The sequence below is a fragment of the Ursus maritimus genome, unplaced genomic scaffold (assembly GCF_017311325.1).
Source record: "Ursus maritimus isolate PB19 unplaced genomic scaffold, ASM1731132v1 scaffold_8, whole genome shotgun sequence".
NCBI lineage: Eukaryota > Metazoa > Chordata > Mammalia > Carnivora > Ursidae > Ursus > Ursus maritimus.
Genome location: NW_024426996.1, coordinates 77,352,782 through 77,372,420, shown reverse-complemented (window position 1 = coordinate 77,372,420; position 19,639 = coordinate 77,352,782). Strand labels below are relative to the sequence as shown.

At 48.9% G+C, this 19,639-nt stretch overlaps 1 protein-coding gene across 6 annotated transcripts in view; it reads left to right on the top strand.

The window, feature by feature from the left end:
- The window catches only part of JAKMIP1 (janus kinase and microtubule interacting protein 1), a 106,638-nt gene that overhangs the window by 55,994 nt on the left and 31,005 nt on the right, over positions 1–19,639 (top strand). For 5 of the 6 annotated variants that reach the window (XM_040625109.1, XM_040625111.1, XM_040625112.1 and 2 more), the window contains 2 exons: positions 2,661–2,926; positions 7,811–8,305. In XM_040625109.1, the coding sequence (XP_040481043.1) occupies positions 2,798–2,926; positions 7,811–8,305 (624 nt within the window). In that variant the 5' untranslated portion in view covers positions 2,661–2,797. The remainder of the gene's footprint in view (positions 1–2,660; positions 2,927–7,810; positions 8,306–19,639) is intronic. The other variant, XM_040625113.1, reaches the window with a different exon arrangement.

Genomic DNA, 19,639 nt, shown 5'->3' with positions numbered 1-19,639 from the left:
TCATCTTTTCTTTTTTTTTTTTCCTGTAAAGCAGAAATAGAAATAGAAAATCTGATTTACCAGGAAGAGTATAGAGAAGAAGGTAAATATCACTTGTCACTCGGGCTGTCACTGCTAACGTTTGGGAGGCCTGGCTGTCTGGTCCTCACCGCTGTGTCCCCAGGGCCTGGCGCCCAGCAGGTGCTCAAAAAATATTTGTGACCAAATGCAAACAGCGAATAAGTCTTTCTGAAAACCGAGATCTCAAATTGTATCTGTTCTTTGACTGTGACATTCACCTTCCTCCGTGCGGCTCTGTGTCACAACTTTGGTGTCACAACTTAACCGTCCCTTTGGCTGAGCACTGGGTTGCTGGGAAGAACACCTGTGTACGGAGCGGCCGTATCTCGGGTGAGTCCTCACGGTGCGTTCCTAGAAGTGGTGTCGTTGGGCCACAGGATGGAACCAACGGGACAGAAGTCTCCCCCATTCTGGGGGCTGGATCTGAGAGTGCTCCCTGCTCTCTCTTCGGGGCGGGGCCCCTTCTGAGTGCCGCCATGCTGGTAGAGGCAGGCAGGTCAGAGCAGCGAGGAATGAGTTATGGATTACATTTCATAAGTCACATCAGAGCAAATGGAGTTCGTGCTTATCTGAAGACACCGTGTACCTTTCTGGAATCAATCAGTGGGGATGCTGATTACCCCTGAATAATCCCGCGTGGCGTGTTGAGAAACACGGCTCCCTCCCGTTCGAGAGGGGTATCACGGGCTTCCACCTCCGCCTCCCCCAACGCCTAGTTTGCACAGACATCCCAGTGCCCCCAGGCACGCTGGACCTCAGCTCACAGACGTTGAACGCCTGCCATTTGCTGGAAGTGCCGGCATCCGTGAGACCCCACCCCAGCTCCCTGCCTGCCTGCCTGCCTCCCACCGCACAAAGCAGCTCCTGCTGAGGCCACTGACCCCGTAGTCCAGAATCTGGTGGCCAGTTTCCCATCCTCATCATCATCTTGACCACCTCCCAGAACCCCTTCTTCCCTGAGCCTGCTGGGTCCTCCTTGTCCTTCTATCTCCAGGCTGCTCGTGTACGGCCTTCCTTGCTGATTTCATGTCTTCTGTTCCACGCCCAAAGCCTGGCGTTCCTCCATGCTGGAATGTTCTCTTCTCACTGTGCTTTCTCTCCCAAGACCATCTAATCCCAGGGCCACCACTGAATCACTCTGTGGCCTTAGGTAGCTTACTAAACCTCTCTGTGCCTGGAGTTTTTCTCCTCCCTAAGATGGGCCTGATATCTGTACCTGCCTCTCCAGGTGCTGCGAGGACTATACACTCCCAGCCATCACAGGACTTGACACATGATGGGTGCTTTACTCATTCATTCGTTTGCTCATTCAACAGAAGCTTCTAGAGTTCTCCCACATGCTAAGCTCTGAGTCCAAGCACAGAGAACAAAACAGACCCAGGCTCTCCTTGCTTGGAGCTCACATCCTGGCATAGGTAACATGGTTTCTCATGTGGAAAAGAGCAAGAAGCAGAGAAGGGGCCCAGGGACCTGGACGTGCTATCAGAGGCAGGGCAGCGTGTGGTCAGGTGAGCCTGGGGCTCGGGGCTGGGAGTCTGGGTTTGGACTCCCCATGTCCAGTCCAGCCATGGAGCTTGACCGGGTAAACACTGTTGCCTCATCTTGGCTGTGTGACTCTTACTAGCACTCGGCCTCTCTGTGCCTCGGTTGCTCATCCGTGACACGGCACCATCACCTACGTCATAGGGCAGCTGTGCGGATTAGTGAAAGGTGGCCTAGGTGTCGCAGCCAGGACGCAGTGTACTAGCCGTCACTCCAGGCCTTATTTTAGGGGCCTGGGCTTTGCCACCATGGGGGCTGTGAAGGCAGCCCTACCAGACTGAAGGCCTAGGCCTCCCCAGGGGGAACGCGAGTGCTGGTGGGGCCATTAGCGCATCACGATGCCCCCGTCAAGCTCAGGCCTGACCAGGCAGGCACAGAGGCCTGGAGGGACCACAGGTGCCTCCGCTGGGTTCAAAGCTCGTGGCTCAGGGTGACCAGTGCTGTGCTAGTCTGGGGGATGGGGAGGGGGGACCACCGACCTTTATGAAGTCTAAAAGGCCGTTTTTCACAGTGCAATCCGCAGCTCCTCCTCCAGAGTCACGAGGGAGTGCGGATGGAGCACCGGGATTCCTCGGTCGCACTGTGTACCTCGTCCTCTGAGCTCTGGGCTCCCGGTGACCTGCCTTTTGAAAGGAGCCCCCGTGGTAACCGGTGCTCACTGACGGCTGCAGCTGGCGGTCTGCAGGTTGCTGCGGGGGGGAGGGGGGCGGGGGGAGGGTCCCCTCTGAGAAGGACAGAGGTGCAGCAGGACTGCGCAAGGTGTGGTCGCCCGGGAGCACCACCTGGGCGCTCGTGAGAAATGCAAATCAGACTCTCCGGGGTGGGCCCAGGACCCTCCACCTCACCGAGCTTCTGCTTCCAAGAGGTTGTGTGGCAGCCGTGGTGAGACGCGCTGGGTCAGTGTCGTGAACGGCGGCGGGGCCTCCGTGGGATGAGCTGGTGCCCGGCCCTGGCAGGGAGGCCGCAGCCAATGCTGGCTGCCGTTGTGTCTGGGTGCTCAGGCCAGGACGCGGCCTCTCTCTCTCTCTCTCTGCTGACCCGGCCTCCCTCCTCCCCAGGGTCCCAAGTGATGGTGGTTTACGTGGCGGACGAGCTGAACCCGGTACAACTGGTTAGCACGGCGCAGCCCGGCGTGGCGCCTGCTGGCTGGTGGGTGTGAACCGCGGGATCGCAGCGTCTCAACCCAAGAGGCAGCATGTCTAAGAAGAGCCGGAACAAGGGCGAGAGGCCCGAGATGGAGCCTGACGCCGTGCAAATGGCTAACGAGGAGCTGCGGGCCAAGTTGACGAGCATTCAGATCGAGTTCCAGCAGGAAAAGAGCAAGGTGGGAGGGGTGCAGGCCCCCGGGGCTCCATGGAGGAGGGGGCGCTGCGAGTTCGCTGGTGGGGGCCATCCCAGGCTGGGCTTGGGGGTGGGTACTCGACCTCTGAGCCTCAGCTTGCCCCTTGGTAAAATGGGTATAACATCAGTGGTGGTACCACGTGGGTTCCAGTCCTGGCCCCCTCCCTTCTCACTGTGACCTTGGATCAGCGAGGTCACTGTCCGTGCCACAACTCCCTCGCCTGCAAGATGGGGTCATAATAGGGCCCCCCGATGGGCCTGTGGGGGGGTTAGGAGGTGAGGGTACCAAAGAGCTTCCAGCAGAGTCAGGCTCTGGGACGGGGTTGTTGAGCTCTCGTGGGGCGAGAACGAGCTTGGGGCTGGTCACTGCAGTGCCAGCTTGGGCGCCAGGCAGACTGTAGGCGCCCAGTTCAAGTGCAGCTGGGATGGGCGGCCTGGAAGAATAATAACCAGCCAGTAAAGTCCTAGAGATCCGATGTCACGGATTCAACAGAAAGCCCATCGGTGGTGTCACTTGGGTGGCTTCAAGGCCAAGCAGGCTGGGGCTCTGTGGTGTCCGTGGGAGAAGGGAAGGGGGGTGGAGCTTGCTGCCCAGCAGCCTGAGTGGCTGGGGTCTGACCTGTTCTGGGTAGGGTGGGGGAGGTTACACCGAGGCCCTAAGGTGGTGGGCCCTCCAGCCCTGCCTGCAGCGCCAGGAGCCCTGGGAGGGACTGCTGGGGAATTGTCGTAGGCGTCCCGTCTTGTTGAGCGCCCGGACTGGGTGGCAGCGGGGGGCCTGATGGGGTCCAGCTCCCAAGTGGGGAGCGGGGCTGGGGCCTAGGGCCTGACTCAGCTCCCGGCTCAGGACAGCACCGTGGAGAGCAGAGGCAGAGTCCAGGACCTGGGGGGATGAAGGGCGGGCTGCTGGAGCTTGGGGACACATGTGCCCCCACCCATCCCCAGACACTCAGGCCTCCAGGGCTGGGGCAGTCACCCTGTCCACACTTTGTGCAGCTCAGGTGGGACTCACCTGCTGGTCACACAGTCAAGGTCAGTCTGCCAGGGCTCCGTCCCCCATCCACCGCCTAACTCCCCTTGAGGTCTCGGGGCAGACCATGTGACCGCCCCATGCCTCAATTTTCCCGCTTGTTACATGGGTCCTCTGATGTGCCTGCCTCCCTGAGTCGTTTGAAGAATGAGACGGTCACACATGCTTGCTGCCTGTCACACACAGTCCCTCGGCACTTGGCTGACGTTTGTTATGTGTCTACTATGCAGGTCACGCCAGGTGCCTTAGACGGCCTCCCGACCCTGGCAGTGACCCGCGAGGTCAGGGGTGGCTTTCTCCAGTTGATAGGTGAGCAAACTGAGGGTCAGAGAGGAGAGGTGACTTGCCCAGGTGAACTAGGTCGCCGGGCCACCATCACAAAACACCAGGGACGTCATGGCTTACACAGCAAGAAATTTATTCCGGAGATTGGAAGTGGTGGCTGAAGGTATGGGCAGGTTGGTCTCTCCTGGGGCCTCCCTCCCGGGCATGCAGATGGCCATCTTCTCCCCATGTCCTCTCATGGCTGTCTCCATGTGTGTCCGTGTCCTGATCTCTTCTTTTAAGGACACCAGTCATAATGGACCAGGACCCACGCAGATGACCTCATTTGACTTAATGTCACGTTCTGAGGTCCCGCAGTTTAGGACCTCCGCTGGGAATTTTGGGGACACACCCCTGCCCATAACAGCAGGTTAGCACAGGTGTAGGTAATAGCACTGGGTTCGGAGCCAGGCCTGTGGGGACTGTGCCCCTGGGTCCCCAGGCCACCTGCCTGCGGGGCACGTCCTGGCTGCCTGATTTCTCATCCTAGCTGCCCCCATGGCCCCTCGGGAGGGCTTTCCCCGTGTTGCTGCTGGGGGAACTTCTGGTCTCAGAATTCGGCAATGTGCTTATGGGCTGGTAAGGAAAACATAAATAGCAACTTTACAGTTGCATTTACACAATATTTTTATATGATCTCATAAAATTATTGTTGATGTCACAGTTAAAGTGTTGTCGTTGTCCCAGAGGATCCCTGTTGAGCACCGTAGGACGAGGGAAAGTGCTGAGTGTATCTGTCGATAAGTTCATTCAGCAAGCCCCCGTACCATCGCTCCATGTTGTACGGGAAGTGTTAGGACACAGCGCAGGGGCAAGAGAGCCCGGGAAGGCTTCGCAGAGGCCGTTTGGAGTCGGCTCCTAAGGCTTTTGCTGGCTAGCGAGCAAGGGAGTGGCGCTTACACAGTCCCAAGGGTCCAGCAACACCCAGGAGTCCCTGACTTGCCGAGGCCCAGGTCTGGGCTGGGCAGGGGCAGAGCTGGGGCGTGATTGGTTGAAGGCGGCTGCCACAGTGTGGTGGGAGGACCAGGGTGGTGGCAGGGAGTGGGAGAAGGAGCCAGGCCTGGCAATGGGGAGCCAGTGCTGACAGATGGGAGGAGGAGTGGGGTGGCAGCGGACGGGGAGGCTGACTTCCCTGTTGCAGCCGGAGCGGCAGGTGGCACCAGCCACCCTCCCCACCTCCACCACCGTGTGGTCCCTCCCAGTCATTTCGCTCTGGCCTCATCTGGAGCCCTGTGTAAGGAGCAGCTGGCGCGGGCCCCTCTCTGCTGCTCTGCCCCTGGACTTGGGGAAGAGCTTGGAGGCATCTGGCAGGTAAAGTGCTGGCAGCTTTTTAGACTTACTTAGCTCAACGGAGTAAGGAGCAGGTGCTCTGTACAGAGCGGGCCAACCCAGCCTTCCTCTGCTAGACTTGGGTCGTGGCCCCCGCGCTCAGCCGTCGGCTCCTCAGGGCAGAGCCAGTGGGACCCAGCGGGGCTTCTTCCCTTGACCCCGTCTTCTGTCGGCATCCCTGCCCTACACACCAGCATGGCCTGGCTGTCTCAGCAGGCCCGACCTCTCCCAGGCTGCCCTGCACACATCTCTGCTCCCCTCCACGTTCCTTCCTCCTTCTCCACCTGTGAGCAACTCCCCTTTATCCATTCATCCGCCTTTGGCTTTCCTCCACCCGAGTCCTCACGGGCAGCTGCTGATGTCCTGTTTCAGAGTGTATAGTCAGGGTTCTTCAGAGAGGCATGGAACCAGTAGGAAATGTGTGTGTGTGTGTGTGTGTGTGTGTGTGTGTGTGTGTGTGGGGAAAGGGAGACATATTTTTTTAAGAAGTCGGCTCACATGATTATGGAGGCTGACAAGTCTGAACTTTGCAGAGCAGGCAACTGGAGATTTCAGCAAGAGTTGATGTTGCAGTCATGAGCCTGAAGCAGTCTGGAGGGTGAATTCCTTTCTCATCTGGGACTTCAGCCTTTTCTTTTGAGGCCATCAACTGATTGGGCGAGGCCAACCCACATTATGAAGGTTCAGCCCCTTTACTCAAGGTCTGCTGACTTAAATGTGAATCACATCTTTAAAAAATACCTTCACAGCAACATCCGCATTGGTGTTTGGCCAAATGACCTGATCCCATGGCCCTGCCAAGTTGACATGTGATATTAACCGTCTTGAAGCTCAGTATCCCACGTCAGTGTAGGCTGGGGATGTGACCAGCCCCCTCCTTCTGACTCGGATCCCTGTCAGCAATAACCAGGGAACAGAGCCAGCCTCACCCCCAGGCACCTGGCCCCAGAGCCGGGCTCCGCAAATGCCAGGCTGCCAACCCCGCCTGAGTGTATTCATCTAATCAGCAAAATTTTAAACATTACTTGTAAAATGTGCCAAGGGAGTATTTTCTTAAAACACTCCAAAATGCTTTATTTGACCTTTTCAAGGATCACACAAAACACACACTCAGCAGGAACCCTTTCCAATCCATTAGCTTTCTAAATCACACCGGCCTCCAAAGAACAGAAACCAATTGTATCTCGCAGAGGACAAGCTGCTTCCGTGGGAGGTGGCATCAGTTTCCCCAGACCACACACCGACATGTTGAAGTTAATTTCAGGTGAGGAGTTTTACCATGTCCCTAGGCATCGATCAACCCTTACTTACAACAGCAGAGAAAGAAGCAAAAGCAGCCCAGGCAAAGACACAAGATCAGCATCTTGTATCGAATATTCTCAACCACAGAAATAAAACGGGGGACCTGTCAGTCCTGGGTCTACCTCTCCTAGGGCTGGAACTGGGAATCTTTTCCTAATGGATTGAATGCCAAGGAGTCAGAACTTTAAATACTTAGCATGATTGCCCCGGCAAGGGACGGAATGCTTCTGGCACTGTCCTTTCTAGGAGGCCATACTGTCCCCTGGTGGCTCCTCCCCCCAGGCCGGTCGCGGAAGCATCTCTGAGCTGCTGCTGCCCTCCAGCCAAACAGTTACCTCCGTCCTGAGGCTCCTAGGAGTTCAAGTGGGGGAACTGTGGGAGCTCCCAGCCTGGGGGGGGGGGTGGCAGCTCAGTGAGAGTGTTTTTTGCTCCCTGCCTGCCCCTCTCTGCCTCCATCTTCTCCATTCTCCACAAGTCCAAATCTGGTGCATAGGCACTGGAAAGGAGTAAAATATCTTCCTCTTTGGTGAGAGATGATTTCTGCCTATGTGTCTTGTGTTTTGTGACGGATAAATTGTCCTCTCTTGTGAATCTTCCAACGGGAAGAGATGGCAAAGGCTTGACTGTCCTCTCCAGCATCTTCAGATGTTTTTCCACCTCTAGAAAAATTCTCAAGAAAATAGTAGGAAATATAGAAGGAAGGAAAATAGCTGGGGCCGATGAAGGTCTGGACCGTGGGGGTGGCAGGAAGGGGAACTGGGGTGCGGGGACCCGGGGAGGGTCTCGGGGGCCCTCCGACACAAAGTGGCATGGGTAGGTGGTGGCTGGGTCTGGCCGGCTCCCCCAGCTCTGACCCTGACCACCTCTCCTGTGGCTCGGGCGCAGGTGGGCAAACTGCGCGAGCGGCTGCAGGAGGCCAAGCTGGAGCGCGAGCAGGAGCAGCGGCGGCACACGGCCTACATCTCGGAGCTCAGGGCCAAGCTGCACGAGGAGAAGACCAAGGAGCTGCAGGCACTGCGCGAGGTGCTTATCCGGCAGCATGAGCAGGAGGCGGCGCGAACGGCCAAGATCAAGGAGGGCGAGCTGCAGCGGCTGCAGGCCACGCTCAACGTGCTCCGGGACGGTGCGGCCGACAAGGTCAAGACGGCGCTGCTGGCCGAGGCGCGCGAAGAGGCGCGTAGGACCTTTGATGGCGAACGCCTGCGGCTGCAGCAGGAAATCCTGGAGCTCAAGGCTGCGCGCAAGCAGGCGGAGGAGGCGCTCAGCAACTGCATGCAGGCGGACAAGACCAAGGCGGCGGACCTGCGCGCTGCCTACCAGGCGCACCAGGACGAGGTGCACCGCATCAAGCGCGAATGCGAGCGGGACATCCGCAGGCTGGTACGTGCTGCCTGCGCCCCTTCCCAGCTGGCGTGCATGCACCCTTTTCTTCCCGCCCCTGTGGATCCTTTCCTTCATACATTCTTTCCTCCCCACTTGCATGCAGCCTTTCTTTCCCATAGGTGTGCAGTAAACGCAGTTTTGAGGACCCACTGCGCAACAGACATGGTTCTAGGCGCTGGGCTTCTAGCAAAGCCCCCGCCCGTCCTAGTGGTGGTAAAGAGGCTTTGGGGAGTTAGAACTCTTCTTGCTAGGTATGGGATCCTTGGTACTTAATGGAACAGCTCAGAAGCACAAGTTTCTCAGCTGTAAAATGAGGTTAATAGATAAGGGCCAGGGTTATTGGAAGCAAGGACTGTGGAAGCTTATTGAAGTGCTGGGCATTTATTTATTCATTTAATTAATAAACCCAAGCACATTTATACCTCCGGGTGGGATGAGTACATAGGGACAGTCCAGCCATTGTGCTGCAACAACTGGGGAAAACCATAAATTGCAAACAATCATATTTTTAAAGACTGGAGTGCTGTGGAAGTTCTGAGGTCTAGAAGAGCTAAAATTTCAAAGGGAGGAGAGAGCGTCTGACCAGGTGAGCTGACAGTTACCAGCTACTTTCTTCCCTGGGGGCATTTGCTCATCCTGGCTGTGTGCTGGGGATTGGGCTTCCCCCAGTACAGTGACTCCACCCGGGCTGAGAGAGATGAGCAGGGTTTTGTGTTTTGTTTTGTTTTTTTTTTTGCCATCTCTCAGGGTCAGCATGAAAGATAGGAAAGTAGAGGATCCCACATATGGGGCCAATTTGCACCCTGAAATATTCACTGAGTTCTGGGGTGATGCAGGAGGCCAGTGTGGCTGGGCAGAATGGCAGAGTGCAATCTTCCAGAGCCATACCATACTTAGGAAAAAAGGCTGACCAGATGCAGGGGCTGCAACAGGCACCCCACCAGTCTGCCCCTCAGGAGGACTGTTGGACTTTGAACCTGTGCACTGCAGAAAGTTAAAAAGGCAAGTAAGCTAAGCTTCTCAGACTAGAGGCAAGAACAGTGATATTTACAAGAGGCACATCTTGATTGTGAGGACACGGTTAGACTGATAATTATAAGGATGGAAATATATCCAAACACTAAGAAAAGAAAGCTGGTCTGTCTGTATTCACATCAAAGATCTTAAGGCAAGGAGTAAAACTAAAGAAAAGTAGGGAAATTCTTAATAATAAAGGGGTCAATTCTTACTAGCACTTAATAACAAAACTTCAAAACATGCAAAAGAAAAACACCAAAAGTAAAAGGAGAAACAAATCCACAGTTATAGCTGGAGAATAGCACTCTGTCTCAGCAAGTGATAGAACATATAGATAATAGAAGAACGAAGATACGCAAGATTTAAACAGTACAGTGAACCGACTGGAGCTACACTGACAGAATACAACATTTTAGCAGCTGCAGATACAATTCTTTTGAAGGGGACATACACACTCTCTTTCAAAAATTGCACTCTTTAGAGTAAAACAGATTTTAGGAAAAAAGGAAGAAACAGTGAAAATCAAACATCTAAGCTTCCATCTCGAGAAGAAAGGAAAAGAACAGCAAATTAATCTCTGAGAAAGTAGAATGAAGGTCCTTAAAGAGCAGGAATCACTGAAATAAACTGGTAAAGAAAATCAACACATCAAAAGTTAATTAAAGTAGGTCAACTGATAAGCCCTGAGGAATACTGATGAAGGGACAAAGAGACGAGTCCCCAGTATACAGACTGTAAAAGGGGCACTACCACAGCCCCTACAGAAATTAAAGAGACAGTACAAGTACTTTATGAACTGCATATCCAAGTAGAAACTTGGATGAAATGGGCAGATTCCTTGAGCAAGTACAACGTAACCAAAGTGACACTATAAGAAATAGAAAATGTGAGTAGTCCTATGGCTGGTCAAGAAATTAAATCTGTAATTAATAGTTTTCCCACAATGAAAAGCCCAAGCCCAGAGGCTTCACAGGTAAATTCTTCTAAGTTTTTAAGGAAGAAATAAAACAACTTTTACACAGACTCTTCTAGGAAAGAGAAATTGGGAACACATTCTAATTCATTTTATGAAGCCAGCATGACTCTGATCCCAAAACCAATGATACTACAAGAAAAGAAAAAGATGTAAATTATCCTTTATAAACATAGACACAAGAATACTAAATAAAATATTAACAAATAAAATCCAGCAATATGTAGGAGGGCTAATAAGCTATAACCAAGTTGGATTTATTCTGGGAATACAAAGATTGGTTTAATATTCAAAAATCAATGAGTATAATTCAACTAGTAATAGAATAAAGGAAAAAAACTCATATGATCATCTTAATAGATACAGAAAAGGCATTTCATAAAATTCAACCTCTCAATATAAACTCTCAGCAAACTATGAATAGAATAGAATTTCCTGAATCTGGTAAAGGGTTCTATTAAAAAATTTACTACCAATGTGTATAGTGATAAAATATTGAAAATTTCCCACTGAATTCAAGGACAGAACAAGATGTCCGCTGTCACCACTTCTGTTCAACATTGTACCAACTAGGACCTCAAATACAAAAGCCAATAAAAAGAAATAAAAATTCTAAAGATAAAAAAAAAAGAAGGGATTTATTTGCAGATGCCATGATTGTGATGTAGAAAACCCAAGAGACTCTACAAACTGTTGGAATTAGTAAGTGAATTTATCAAAGTCTCTAAACAGAAACTAAATATGCAAAAAATAGTGTTTGTATCTACTAACAATGAATAATGAGAAAACAGAACTTTAAGAAAGACCATTTATAATAGAGTGCCAGGACCTAGAAATAAAGTCTAATGAAAGTTGTGTAAGACTTCCGCCCTGAAAACTACAAAACACTATTGAGAAAAAATAAAGGAGGCCTAAATAAGGGTAGGTAGAAGCCATTTTCATGGTATCAATATTGGTTCTTCCATAATTGATCTATAGATTCAGGAAAATCCCTATCATAACCCCAGCAGACTTTTGTGTGTGTGTGTGTAGCATTGGCAAGTGGATTCTAAATTTGATATAAAAATTTAAAGGACCTGGAGTCATAATCTTGAAGACAAATAAAAACTAGAAACCTCAGATAAGCTTGGTTATATACAGGCTGAATGATATGTAGATAAATCACGGGAACAGAGGAATCCAAAACAGACCTCTGCCCTGCATTAGGAAGCAACACCTCAGTCCAATAAGGAAAGGGTGGTCTTTCAATAAACAGTGTTGAAGTTGTTGGATATCTTTAAGGAAAACAACCTGAAACAGGAATAGCGATCCTTACATCGTGCCATCTGTAAAGATTAATTCAAGCTGGACCATAGCTCTAGATGTTAGAAAGTAAACCAGTGAGTGAAGCAGTTAGGGTATCACAGAGCAATATTTTCATGATCTCAGGTTAGGTAAATATTTCTCAGACAAGACACAAATACACTATTCGTGCAAATGCACTATTCAGAGAAGGTTGTACACCGAACATTTAAGAAATACATTTTGTTCACCCAGAGGCATCAATAGACGAGAGACAAGACACAGCACAGATCGGGAGGAACTATTTTCCATACGTGTATCATGGACAACTTTTATTCGGATTATAAAAACAACTTTGAAGCCATAAGAAAATTAATTAAAATGGGCAAAGTTTTGAAAGGGTACTTTGAAAAGAGAAGACGTACTTAAATGAAAAGGTGCCCAACCTCACGGATCATCAGGGAAACACAAATCATAACCAGATACTACTTCGCACCCACTAGAATGGCTGTAATTTAAAAAACAGACAATAACAGAGACTAGGGAGGGTGTGGAGCAGTGGGAACGCTCAGATGCTGCTGTTGGGATCGTCAAATGCTAGGACCGCTTCGGAAAATGATTTGGCAGTTTCTTAAAACAACAATTTATGCTGCCCAGCACTTCCATCCCCCAGGGGTAGACCCAAGGGAAATGAAAGCACACGTTTACATAAAGACATGAACGTGGTCACAGCAGCGTTATTCGTAATGGTAAAAACATGGAAGCAACCTACATGTCCTTCAACTGGGGAATGGGTAAAGGGTGCTATATTCATATAGTGGACGGCTATTTGGCAGTAAGGAGGAGGGGAATATTGAGGGTGTAAATAGCACTCCTCGAGATGATATGCTCTGTCAGGATGGCCCTAGAGCAAATGGAGTTCTTATTCCTTCCACTGAATATTTATTTGCCTGAGTTCCAGCACTAGCCTATGCACTAGAGCTGCAGAGAAAAATAAGATGTGGGCCTAGAGAGCAGAGAGCTGACAGTCAGCCAGGCCACGGAGCGCGAACAGGTTATTACAGTGTGAGGAGATCAGTTCGGTGATAGGACCATGTCAGCTCAAAAGGCAGCAAAGAAGAGCAAGTGAACCCAGGAGTCATTTCCCAGAGGAAGTGAACAGGGTTTTGAAGGATGAATAGGAGTTTGTCAGGTGACAGGAGACCATTCCATGCAGAGGGGAAAACCCTGGAGGTAAAAAGGAGTACAGCGTGATCATTTTCCCTGTAAATTTAAAACAGCTGTGGGGATGTTTGATACTTGGATTCTCAGTAAAATAGTAAATGAAAATACAGTGGAACCTGCCATTGTCAAGGCTGAGAAACTATTTTCTTCCCTTTAATCAAAGTTTTAAAATTATGAAATGTTTCTGGGGCGCCTGGCTGGCTCAGTCAGTTAAGTGTCTGACTCTTGATTTCAGCTCAGGTCATGATCTCAGGTACCTGAGACCAAGGCCCACGTCGGGATCCATGCTGGGTGTGGAGCCTGCTTGAGATTCTCTCTCCCTCTCCCTCTGCTTTTCTCACTTTCTTCCTCTCTTAAAAAAAAAAAACAAACAAACAAGGAAATGTTTCTGGCAAAGAGGATAGATGAGATAATGAACCCTTATGTTCCCATCACACAGTTCATGAACAGAAACCAGAAGCATCACAGGCATGGTTGACACCCCCTGCCTGTTTCCAGGTTCCTGCCCCCGAATTTGGAGTGCATGATTCCACTTCCTGTGCATGCAGCTACAGAGGGTACACCACCTTCGATGACTTGTGGTCAAGGTCACGTTGCAGAAGGGGCTCGTGCGCCCTGGGGGACGCCTCTGGCAGACCTCCTCATAGTGCGCTCACAGGGCTTGGGTGGCAGAAGAATGACGGACGGCATTCTGCTTGCATCCCATCTTTTCTCCCGATGGACTCTCGGGTGGGTGGGCACGACACCAGATGTCCTCCGCGTGGTTTGAAAACTGCCCTCTGCAGCGTCCTGTGGAGCGCAAAAGGATTCGGGCCGGGATGTGGCTGTGGGGGTGGGGAGGATGGATGGCTGAGTGGCGGATGCTGTTGGTAGGACACAGGGACTTTTCCTGTTCTCCGTGTCGGGTTTCTGTGCACAGACTTGTTTGCAGAAAGTGGTTCTTTACCCACTGTCTCGTTTTGTGGAGCAGGAAGCCGGTCCGGGGAAAGGGACTTCAAAAGCAGGGAGTCCCTGTGCCCTGGCCTGGTCACCTACTCATTGACAATACCAAGCTCCTCTGTGTGCCCGGTCCTGGCCTGGCCCGGATCCCACCATGCCCGTGACGACTCTCGTGGTGCAGGTGGCTAGGAAGGCAAGGGGCAGGACATTTGTTTTTTTTTGTTTTGTTTTTTTTTTGTTTTGTTTTGTTTTGAGTTGTTTAGATACATTTTTATTATTGACTTGTCTTAATTTCAATCCTTTGAATGGGGGAGGCCTGAATTTGGGAAAACATGTACCATGAGAAGTTAGCAAGGTTGTTCTTCAAAGGGACCCAGCTTCCTCTTCCGTCAATGAATCGACGTGACTAAAATTTGAGAGCTTGAGAAGCAATAGCGTTTTTCTATTACAATATTTTTTTTTTTTTTAAATGATTTTTTTTATATTATGTTAGTCACCATACAGTACATCCCCAGTTTCCGATGTAAGGCTCGATGATTCATTAGTTGTGTATAACACCCAGTGCACCATGCAATACGTGCCCTCCTTACTACCCATCACCGGTCTATCCCATTCCCCCACCCCCCTCCCCTCTGAAGTCCTCAGTTTGTTTCTCATAGTCCATAGTCTCTCATGTTTCATTCCCCCTTCTGATTACCCCCCTTTCTTTATCCCTTTCTTCCCCTACCGATCATCCTAGTTCTTATGTTCCATAGATGAGAGAAATCATATGATAGTTGTCTTTCTCTGCTTGACTTATTTCACTTAGCATTATCTCCTCCAGTGCTGTCCATGTTGTAGCAAATGTTGAGAACTCGTTCTTTCTGATAGCTGAGTAATATTCCATTGTATATATGGACCACAACTTCTTAATCCAGTCATCTGTTGAAGGGCATCTCGGCTCCTTCCACGATTTAGCTATTGTGGACATTGCTGCTATGAACATTGGGGTGCATATGGCCCTTCTCTTCACTACGTCTGTATCTTTGGGGTAAATACCCAGTAGTGCAATGGCTGGATCATAGGGTAGCTCAATTTTTAACTTTTTAAGGGACCTCCACACTGTTTTCCAGAGTAGCTGTACCAACTTGCATTCCCACCAACAATGTAGGAGGGATCCCCTTTCTCCACATCCTCTCCAACAATTGTTGTTTCTTGCCTTGTCTATTTTTGCCATTCTAACTGGCGTAAGGTGGTATCTCAGTGTGGTTTTGATTTGAATTTCCTTGATGGCTAATGATTTTGAACATTTTTTCATGTGTCTGTTAGCCATTTGTATGTCTTCATTGGAAAAGTGTCTGTTCATATCTTCTGCCCATTTTTTGATTTGTTTATTTGTTTCTCGTGTATTGAGTTTGAGAAGTTCTTTGTAGATCTTGGATACCAGTCCTTTATCTGTAGTGTCATTTGCAAATATCTTCTCCCATTCCGTGGGCTGCCTCTTAGTTTTTCTGACTGTTTCCTTGGATGTGCAGAAACTTTTAATCTTGATGAAGTCCCATAAATTCATTTTATCTTTTGTTTCTCTTGCCTTTGGGGATGTGTCATGAAAAAGGTTGCTTTGGCCGATGTCGTAGAGGTTGCTGCCTATGTTCTCCTCTAGAATTTTGATGGATTCCTGTCTCACATCGAGGTCTTTCATCCATTTGGAGTTTATTTTTGTGTATGGTGTGAGAGAGTGGTCAAGTTTCATTCTTTTGCATGTAGCTGTCCAATTTTCCCAGCACCATTTATTGAAGAGACTGTCTTTTTCCCACCGGATGTTTTTTCCTGCTTTATCAAATATTAGTTGCCCAAAGAGCCGAGGGTCCATTTCTGGGCTCTCTATTCTGTTCCATTGGTCTATGTGTCTGTTTTTGTGCCAGTACCATGCTGTCTTTGTGATCACAGCTTTGTAGTACAGCTCGAAATCCGGCATTGTGATGCCCCCAGCTTTGTTTTTCCTTTTCAACAGTTCCTTGGAGATTCGGGGCCTTTTCTGTTTCCATACAAATTTAAGGACTGTTTGTTCCAGTTCTTTGAAAAATGTCCTTGGTATTTTGATCGGGATAGCATTGAAAGTGTAGATTGCTCTGGGTAGCATGGACATTTTAACTATGTTAATTCTTCCGATCCATGAGCATGGAATATCTTTCCATCTTTTTATGTCTTCCTCAATGTCTTTCAAGAGTGATTTATAGTTTCTAGAATATAGGTCCTTTACGTCTCTGGTTAAGTTAATTCCAAGGTAACGTATGGTTTTTGGTGCTATTGTAAATGGGATGGATTCCCTAATTTCTCTTTCTTCGGTCTCGTTATTCGTGTATAGAAATGCAACTGATTTCTGAGCATTGATTTTGTATCCCGCCACGTTACTGAATTGCTCTATAACTTCTAATAGTTTGGGAGTGGCTTCTTTTGGGTTTTCCATATAGAGTATCATGTCATCTGCAAAGAGAGACATTTTGACTTCTTCTTTGCCAATTTGAATACCTTTGATCCCTTTTTGTCGTCTGATTGCTGTTGCAAGGACTTCTAGTACTATGTTGAATAATAGTGGCGAGAGTGGGCATCCTTGTCGAGTTCCTGATCTTAAGGGAAAGGCTTCCAGCTTTTCCCCATTGAGAATAATATTTGCAGTAGGCTTTTCATAGATGGCTTTTATGAGATTGAGAAATGTACCTTCTATTCCTACACTCTGAAGGGTTTTAATCAGGAAAGGATGCTGTATTTTGTCAAATGCTTTTTCGGCATCGATTGAGAGGATCATATGGTTCCTGAGTCTTTTCTTGTTGATATGATGTATCACGCTGATTGATTTGCGAATATTGAACCACGCTTGCATCCCAGGTATGAATCCCACTTGATCGTGATGGATAATCCTTTTAATGTACTGTTGGATTCTATTAGCAAGTATCTTGTTGAGGATTTTGGCGTCCATATTCATTAGGGAAATCGGTCTGTAATTCTCCTTTTTGATGGGGTCTTTGCCTGGTTTGGGGATCAAGGTAATATTGGCCTCATAGAATGAGTTTGGTAGCTTTCCTTCTGTTTCTATTTTTTGAAATAGCTTTAGGAGAATAGGTATTATTTCTTCTTTGAATGTTTGGTAGAATTCCCCAGGAAAACCGTCCGGGCCTGGAGTTTTGTTATTTGGAAGGTTGTTTATCACTGACTCAATTTCTTCATAATTAATTGGCCTGTTTAAGGAATCAATTTCTTCCGGTTTCAATCTTGGTAGTTTATAGGTTTCCAGGAAGGATTCCATCTCTTCCAGATTGCTTAGTTTATTGGCATATAGCTGTTGATAAAAATTTCTAATAATCCTTCCAATTTCAATGGTGTTCGTCGTGACCTCTCCTTTTTCATTCATAATTTTAATAATCTGGGTCCTTTCTCTTTTCTTTTGGATAAGTCTTGCCAGTGGTCTGTCAATTTTATTGATTCTCTCAAAGAACCAGCTTCTAGTCCTGTTGATCTGCTCTACTGTACTTCTGGTTTCTGCTTGATTGATTTCAGCTCTAATTTTGGTCAACTGCTTCCTCGTGCGTGGATTAGGCCTGTCCCTCTGTTGCTGTTCCAGCTTCTTGAGGTGAGAATATAAAAACTGCATTTTAGATTTTTCTATTCTTTTGAGTGAGGCTTGGATGGCTATGTATTTCCCCCTTAGGACTGCCTTTGCAGTATCCCATAGGTTTTGGACTGTTGTATTTTCATTCTCATTGGTCTCCATAAATTGTTTTATTTGATTTTTGATTTCCTGGGTTATCGAGTCATTCCTGAGCAGGATGGTTCTTAGTCTCCAAGTGTTTGAGTTTCTTCCAAATTTTTCCTTGTGGTTGAGTTCCAATTTCAGAGCGTTGTGGTCTGAGAATATGCAGGGGATAATTTCAATCTTTTGGTATCGGTTGAGACCTGTTTTGTGTCCCAGAACATGGTCTATTCTTGAGAATGTTCCATGGGCATTAGAATAGAATGAGTATTCTTTGGTTCTGGGGTGTAGTGTTCTATATATATCTATGAGGTCCAACTCGTCGAGTATGGCATTCAAAGCCTTTGATTCTTTGCTTAGTTTTTGCCAGGGTGTTCTGTCTATTTCTGAGAGTGGAGTGTTGAGGTCAAGGGGCAGGACATTTGGATGATAAACACTTAGAATGTCTTCTGGGGGCAGGAACATCTTTTTTTTTTTTTTTTTTGCTTTTTAAAAAGCTTTGGTCATTGGAGGACATGTTCATTCATTTCCCACCCTCAATACTGGAAAGATTTTGAGATTCCAAAGGCTCCAAAGAGTACAGCTGTCAGCTTCCTGGGGAGATAGTGAGTATCCCAACATAAGGAGTGTGTAAGTAGAGGCTGGGGGAGGGGCCCTCTGTGGGAGGCCCTGTAAGAGACTCAGGGACTGGAGGCAAAATGACCAGGTGTCCTTTTGGAGTCCTTGTCCAGCTGTCCGGCTCAGATCGGTCACCCAGTTGGTGGCAGAGCATCAGTTCACATTTTACCAACCCAGCACCGAGAACGGCAAGAGGAGATACACTGGTTTGAAATTTCCAATTTATAGAAAATTGAAGCACATATGGATACTGAGTTCTCAGAAGTAACCTCCAGCTCCTTTTCTCTTCATGTGTGTGTGGGGGGGGCATTACCACATCAGGGGAAGGGAAGCCCTTGGAGAAGGTCTGCTCTGGGCGCGAATCCAGTCTTGCTCACTGGGTGAGCCCGATCAAGTCGCTTACCATCTCTGCGCCTCGAGTACAGAGTGGGCGTGATCTCGTACCTGCCCCCGGGCACTGAGAGTCAGGTGAGCTCCAGCTCGTCATTTCTGTAACAGGAGGCCCGGGGACTACGTTCGTCTCTTGCAGGAAAAATTTATATTTAAAGTAAATAGAATGGGGGAGGAACACATATTTGCCTAAGCGACCACTTGAGCGTAATTTAAAATGCACCAAAGGATTTGGTGTCTGCTTCCATTTTGGCACGAAACAGGAGTCTCCTCCATGGAGGTATTCTTGGTGTGTGTGTGGTTTTCCCTTAAAATGGCCACTTGAAGAATCAAGGGACATATCCCAGAGTTTGGAAAATGTCACTCCTCAGGCAGGCCTGTTGCTCATGGCAACATGTTTGGAAGGTGGCCTGTGTTTCATTTCTCCATCAGCTGGATTGGATTAGAAATGCAGGAAGGCCTTTGGACTCCTGCTTACACATTTAACATTCCTCATAAGAGAAGCCAAGAAGAAAAGGCAGTTATGGTCCACATGGGGCAGTGACAGGAGTTTCTGGACTCATTTCCTGGACCAGTTAGGCTTTGGCCTTGCTGCACATAATGGACAACTCCCCCAGTCCACTGGGGCTTAAAAGTCGGAAGTTTATTTCTCTCTTATATGCAAAGTCTGGAATGGGCTGCCACAGGGTTCACGAGGGGCCCAGGTACCTCCCAGCTTTACCCTCAGAGTGGGCTTTGGGATGTGGCTCTGGTCCTCATGGCTCCACATTCCTGCTGAGTGCCAGCCATCACATCGCCATCCCAGGTTGGCAGCTGGAGGGCAGATGAAGAAGGGCGAGGTCTTCCCTGAAGTTTCATACACTTCCCCTTCAAGCTCTTTGGCCAGCACTTACTCATTCAGCCTCACCTAGTTGCAAAGGGGACTGGGAATGTCCTTTTGCTGAGTGCACAGCAGTTCCTAATAGATCCCAGGCCAGCCCTCTGTTAGTCTTCCAGGGCTGCCCTACAAATTACTGCAAGCTTAAAACCAGAACGTACTCTCCCATGCTTATGGGGGCTGGAAGTCTGAAATCAAGGGGTCAGCAGGACCGTGCTCCCCCTGCAGCTTCCAGGAAAGAGTCCTTTCTTGCCCCTTCCAGCTTCCGGTGGTGGCTGGGAA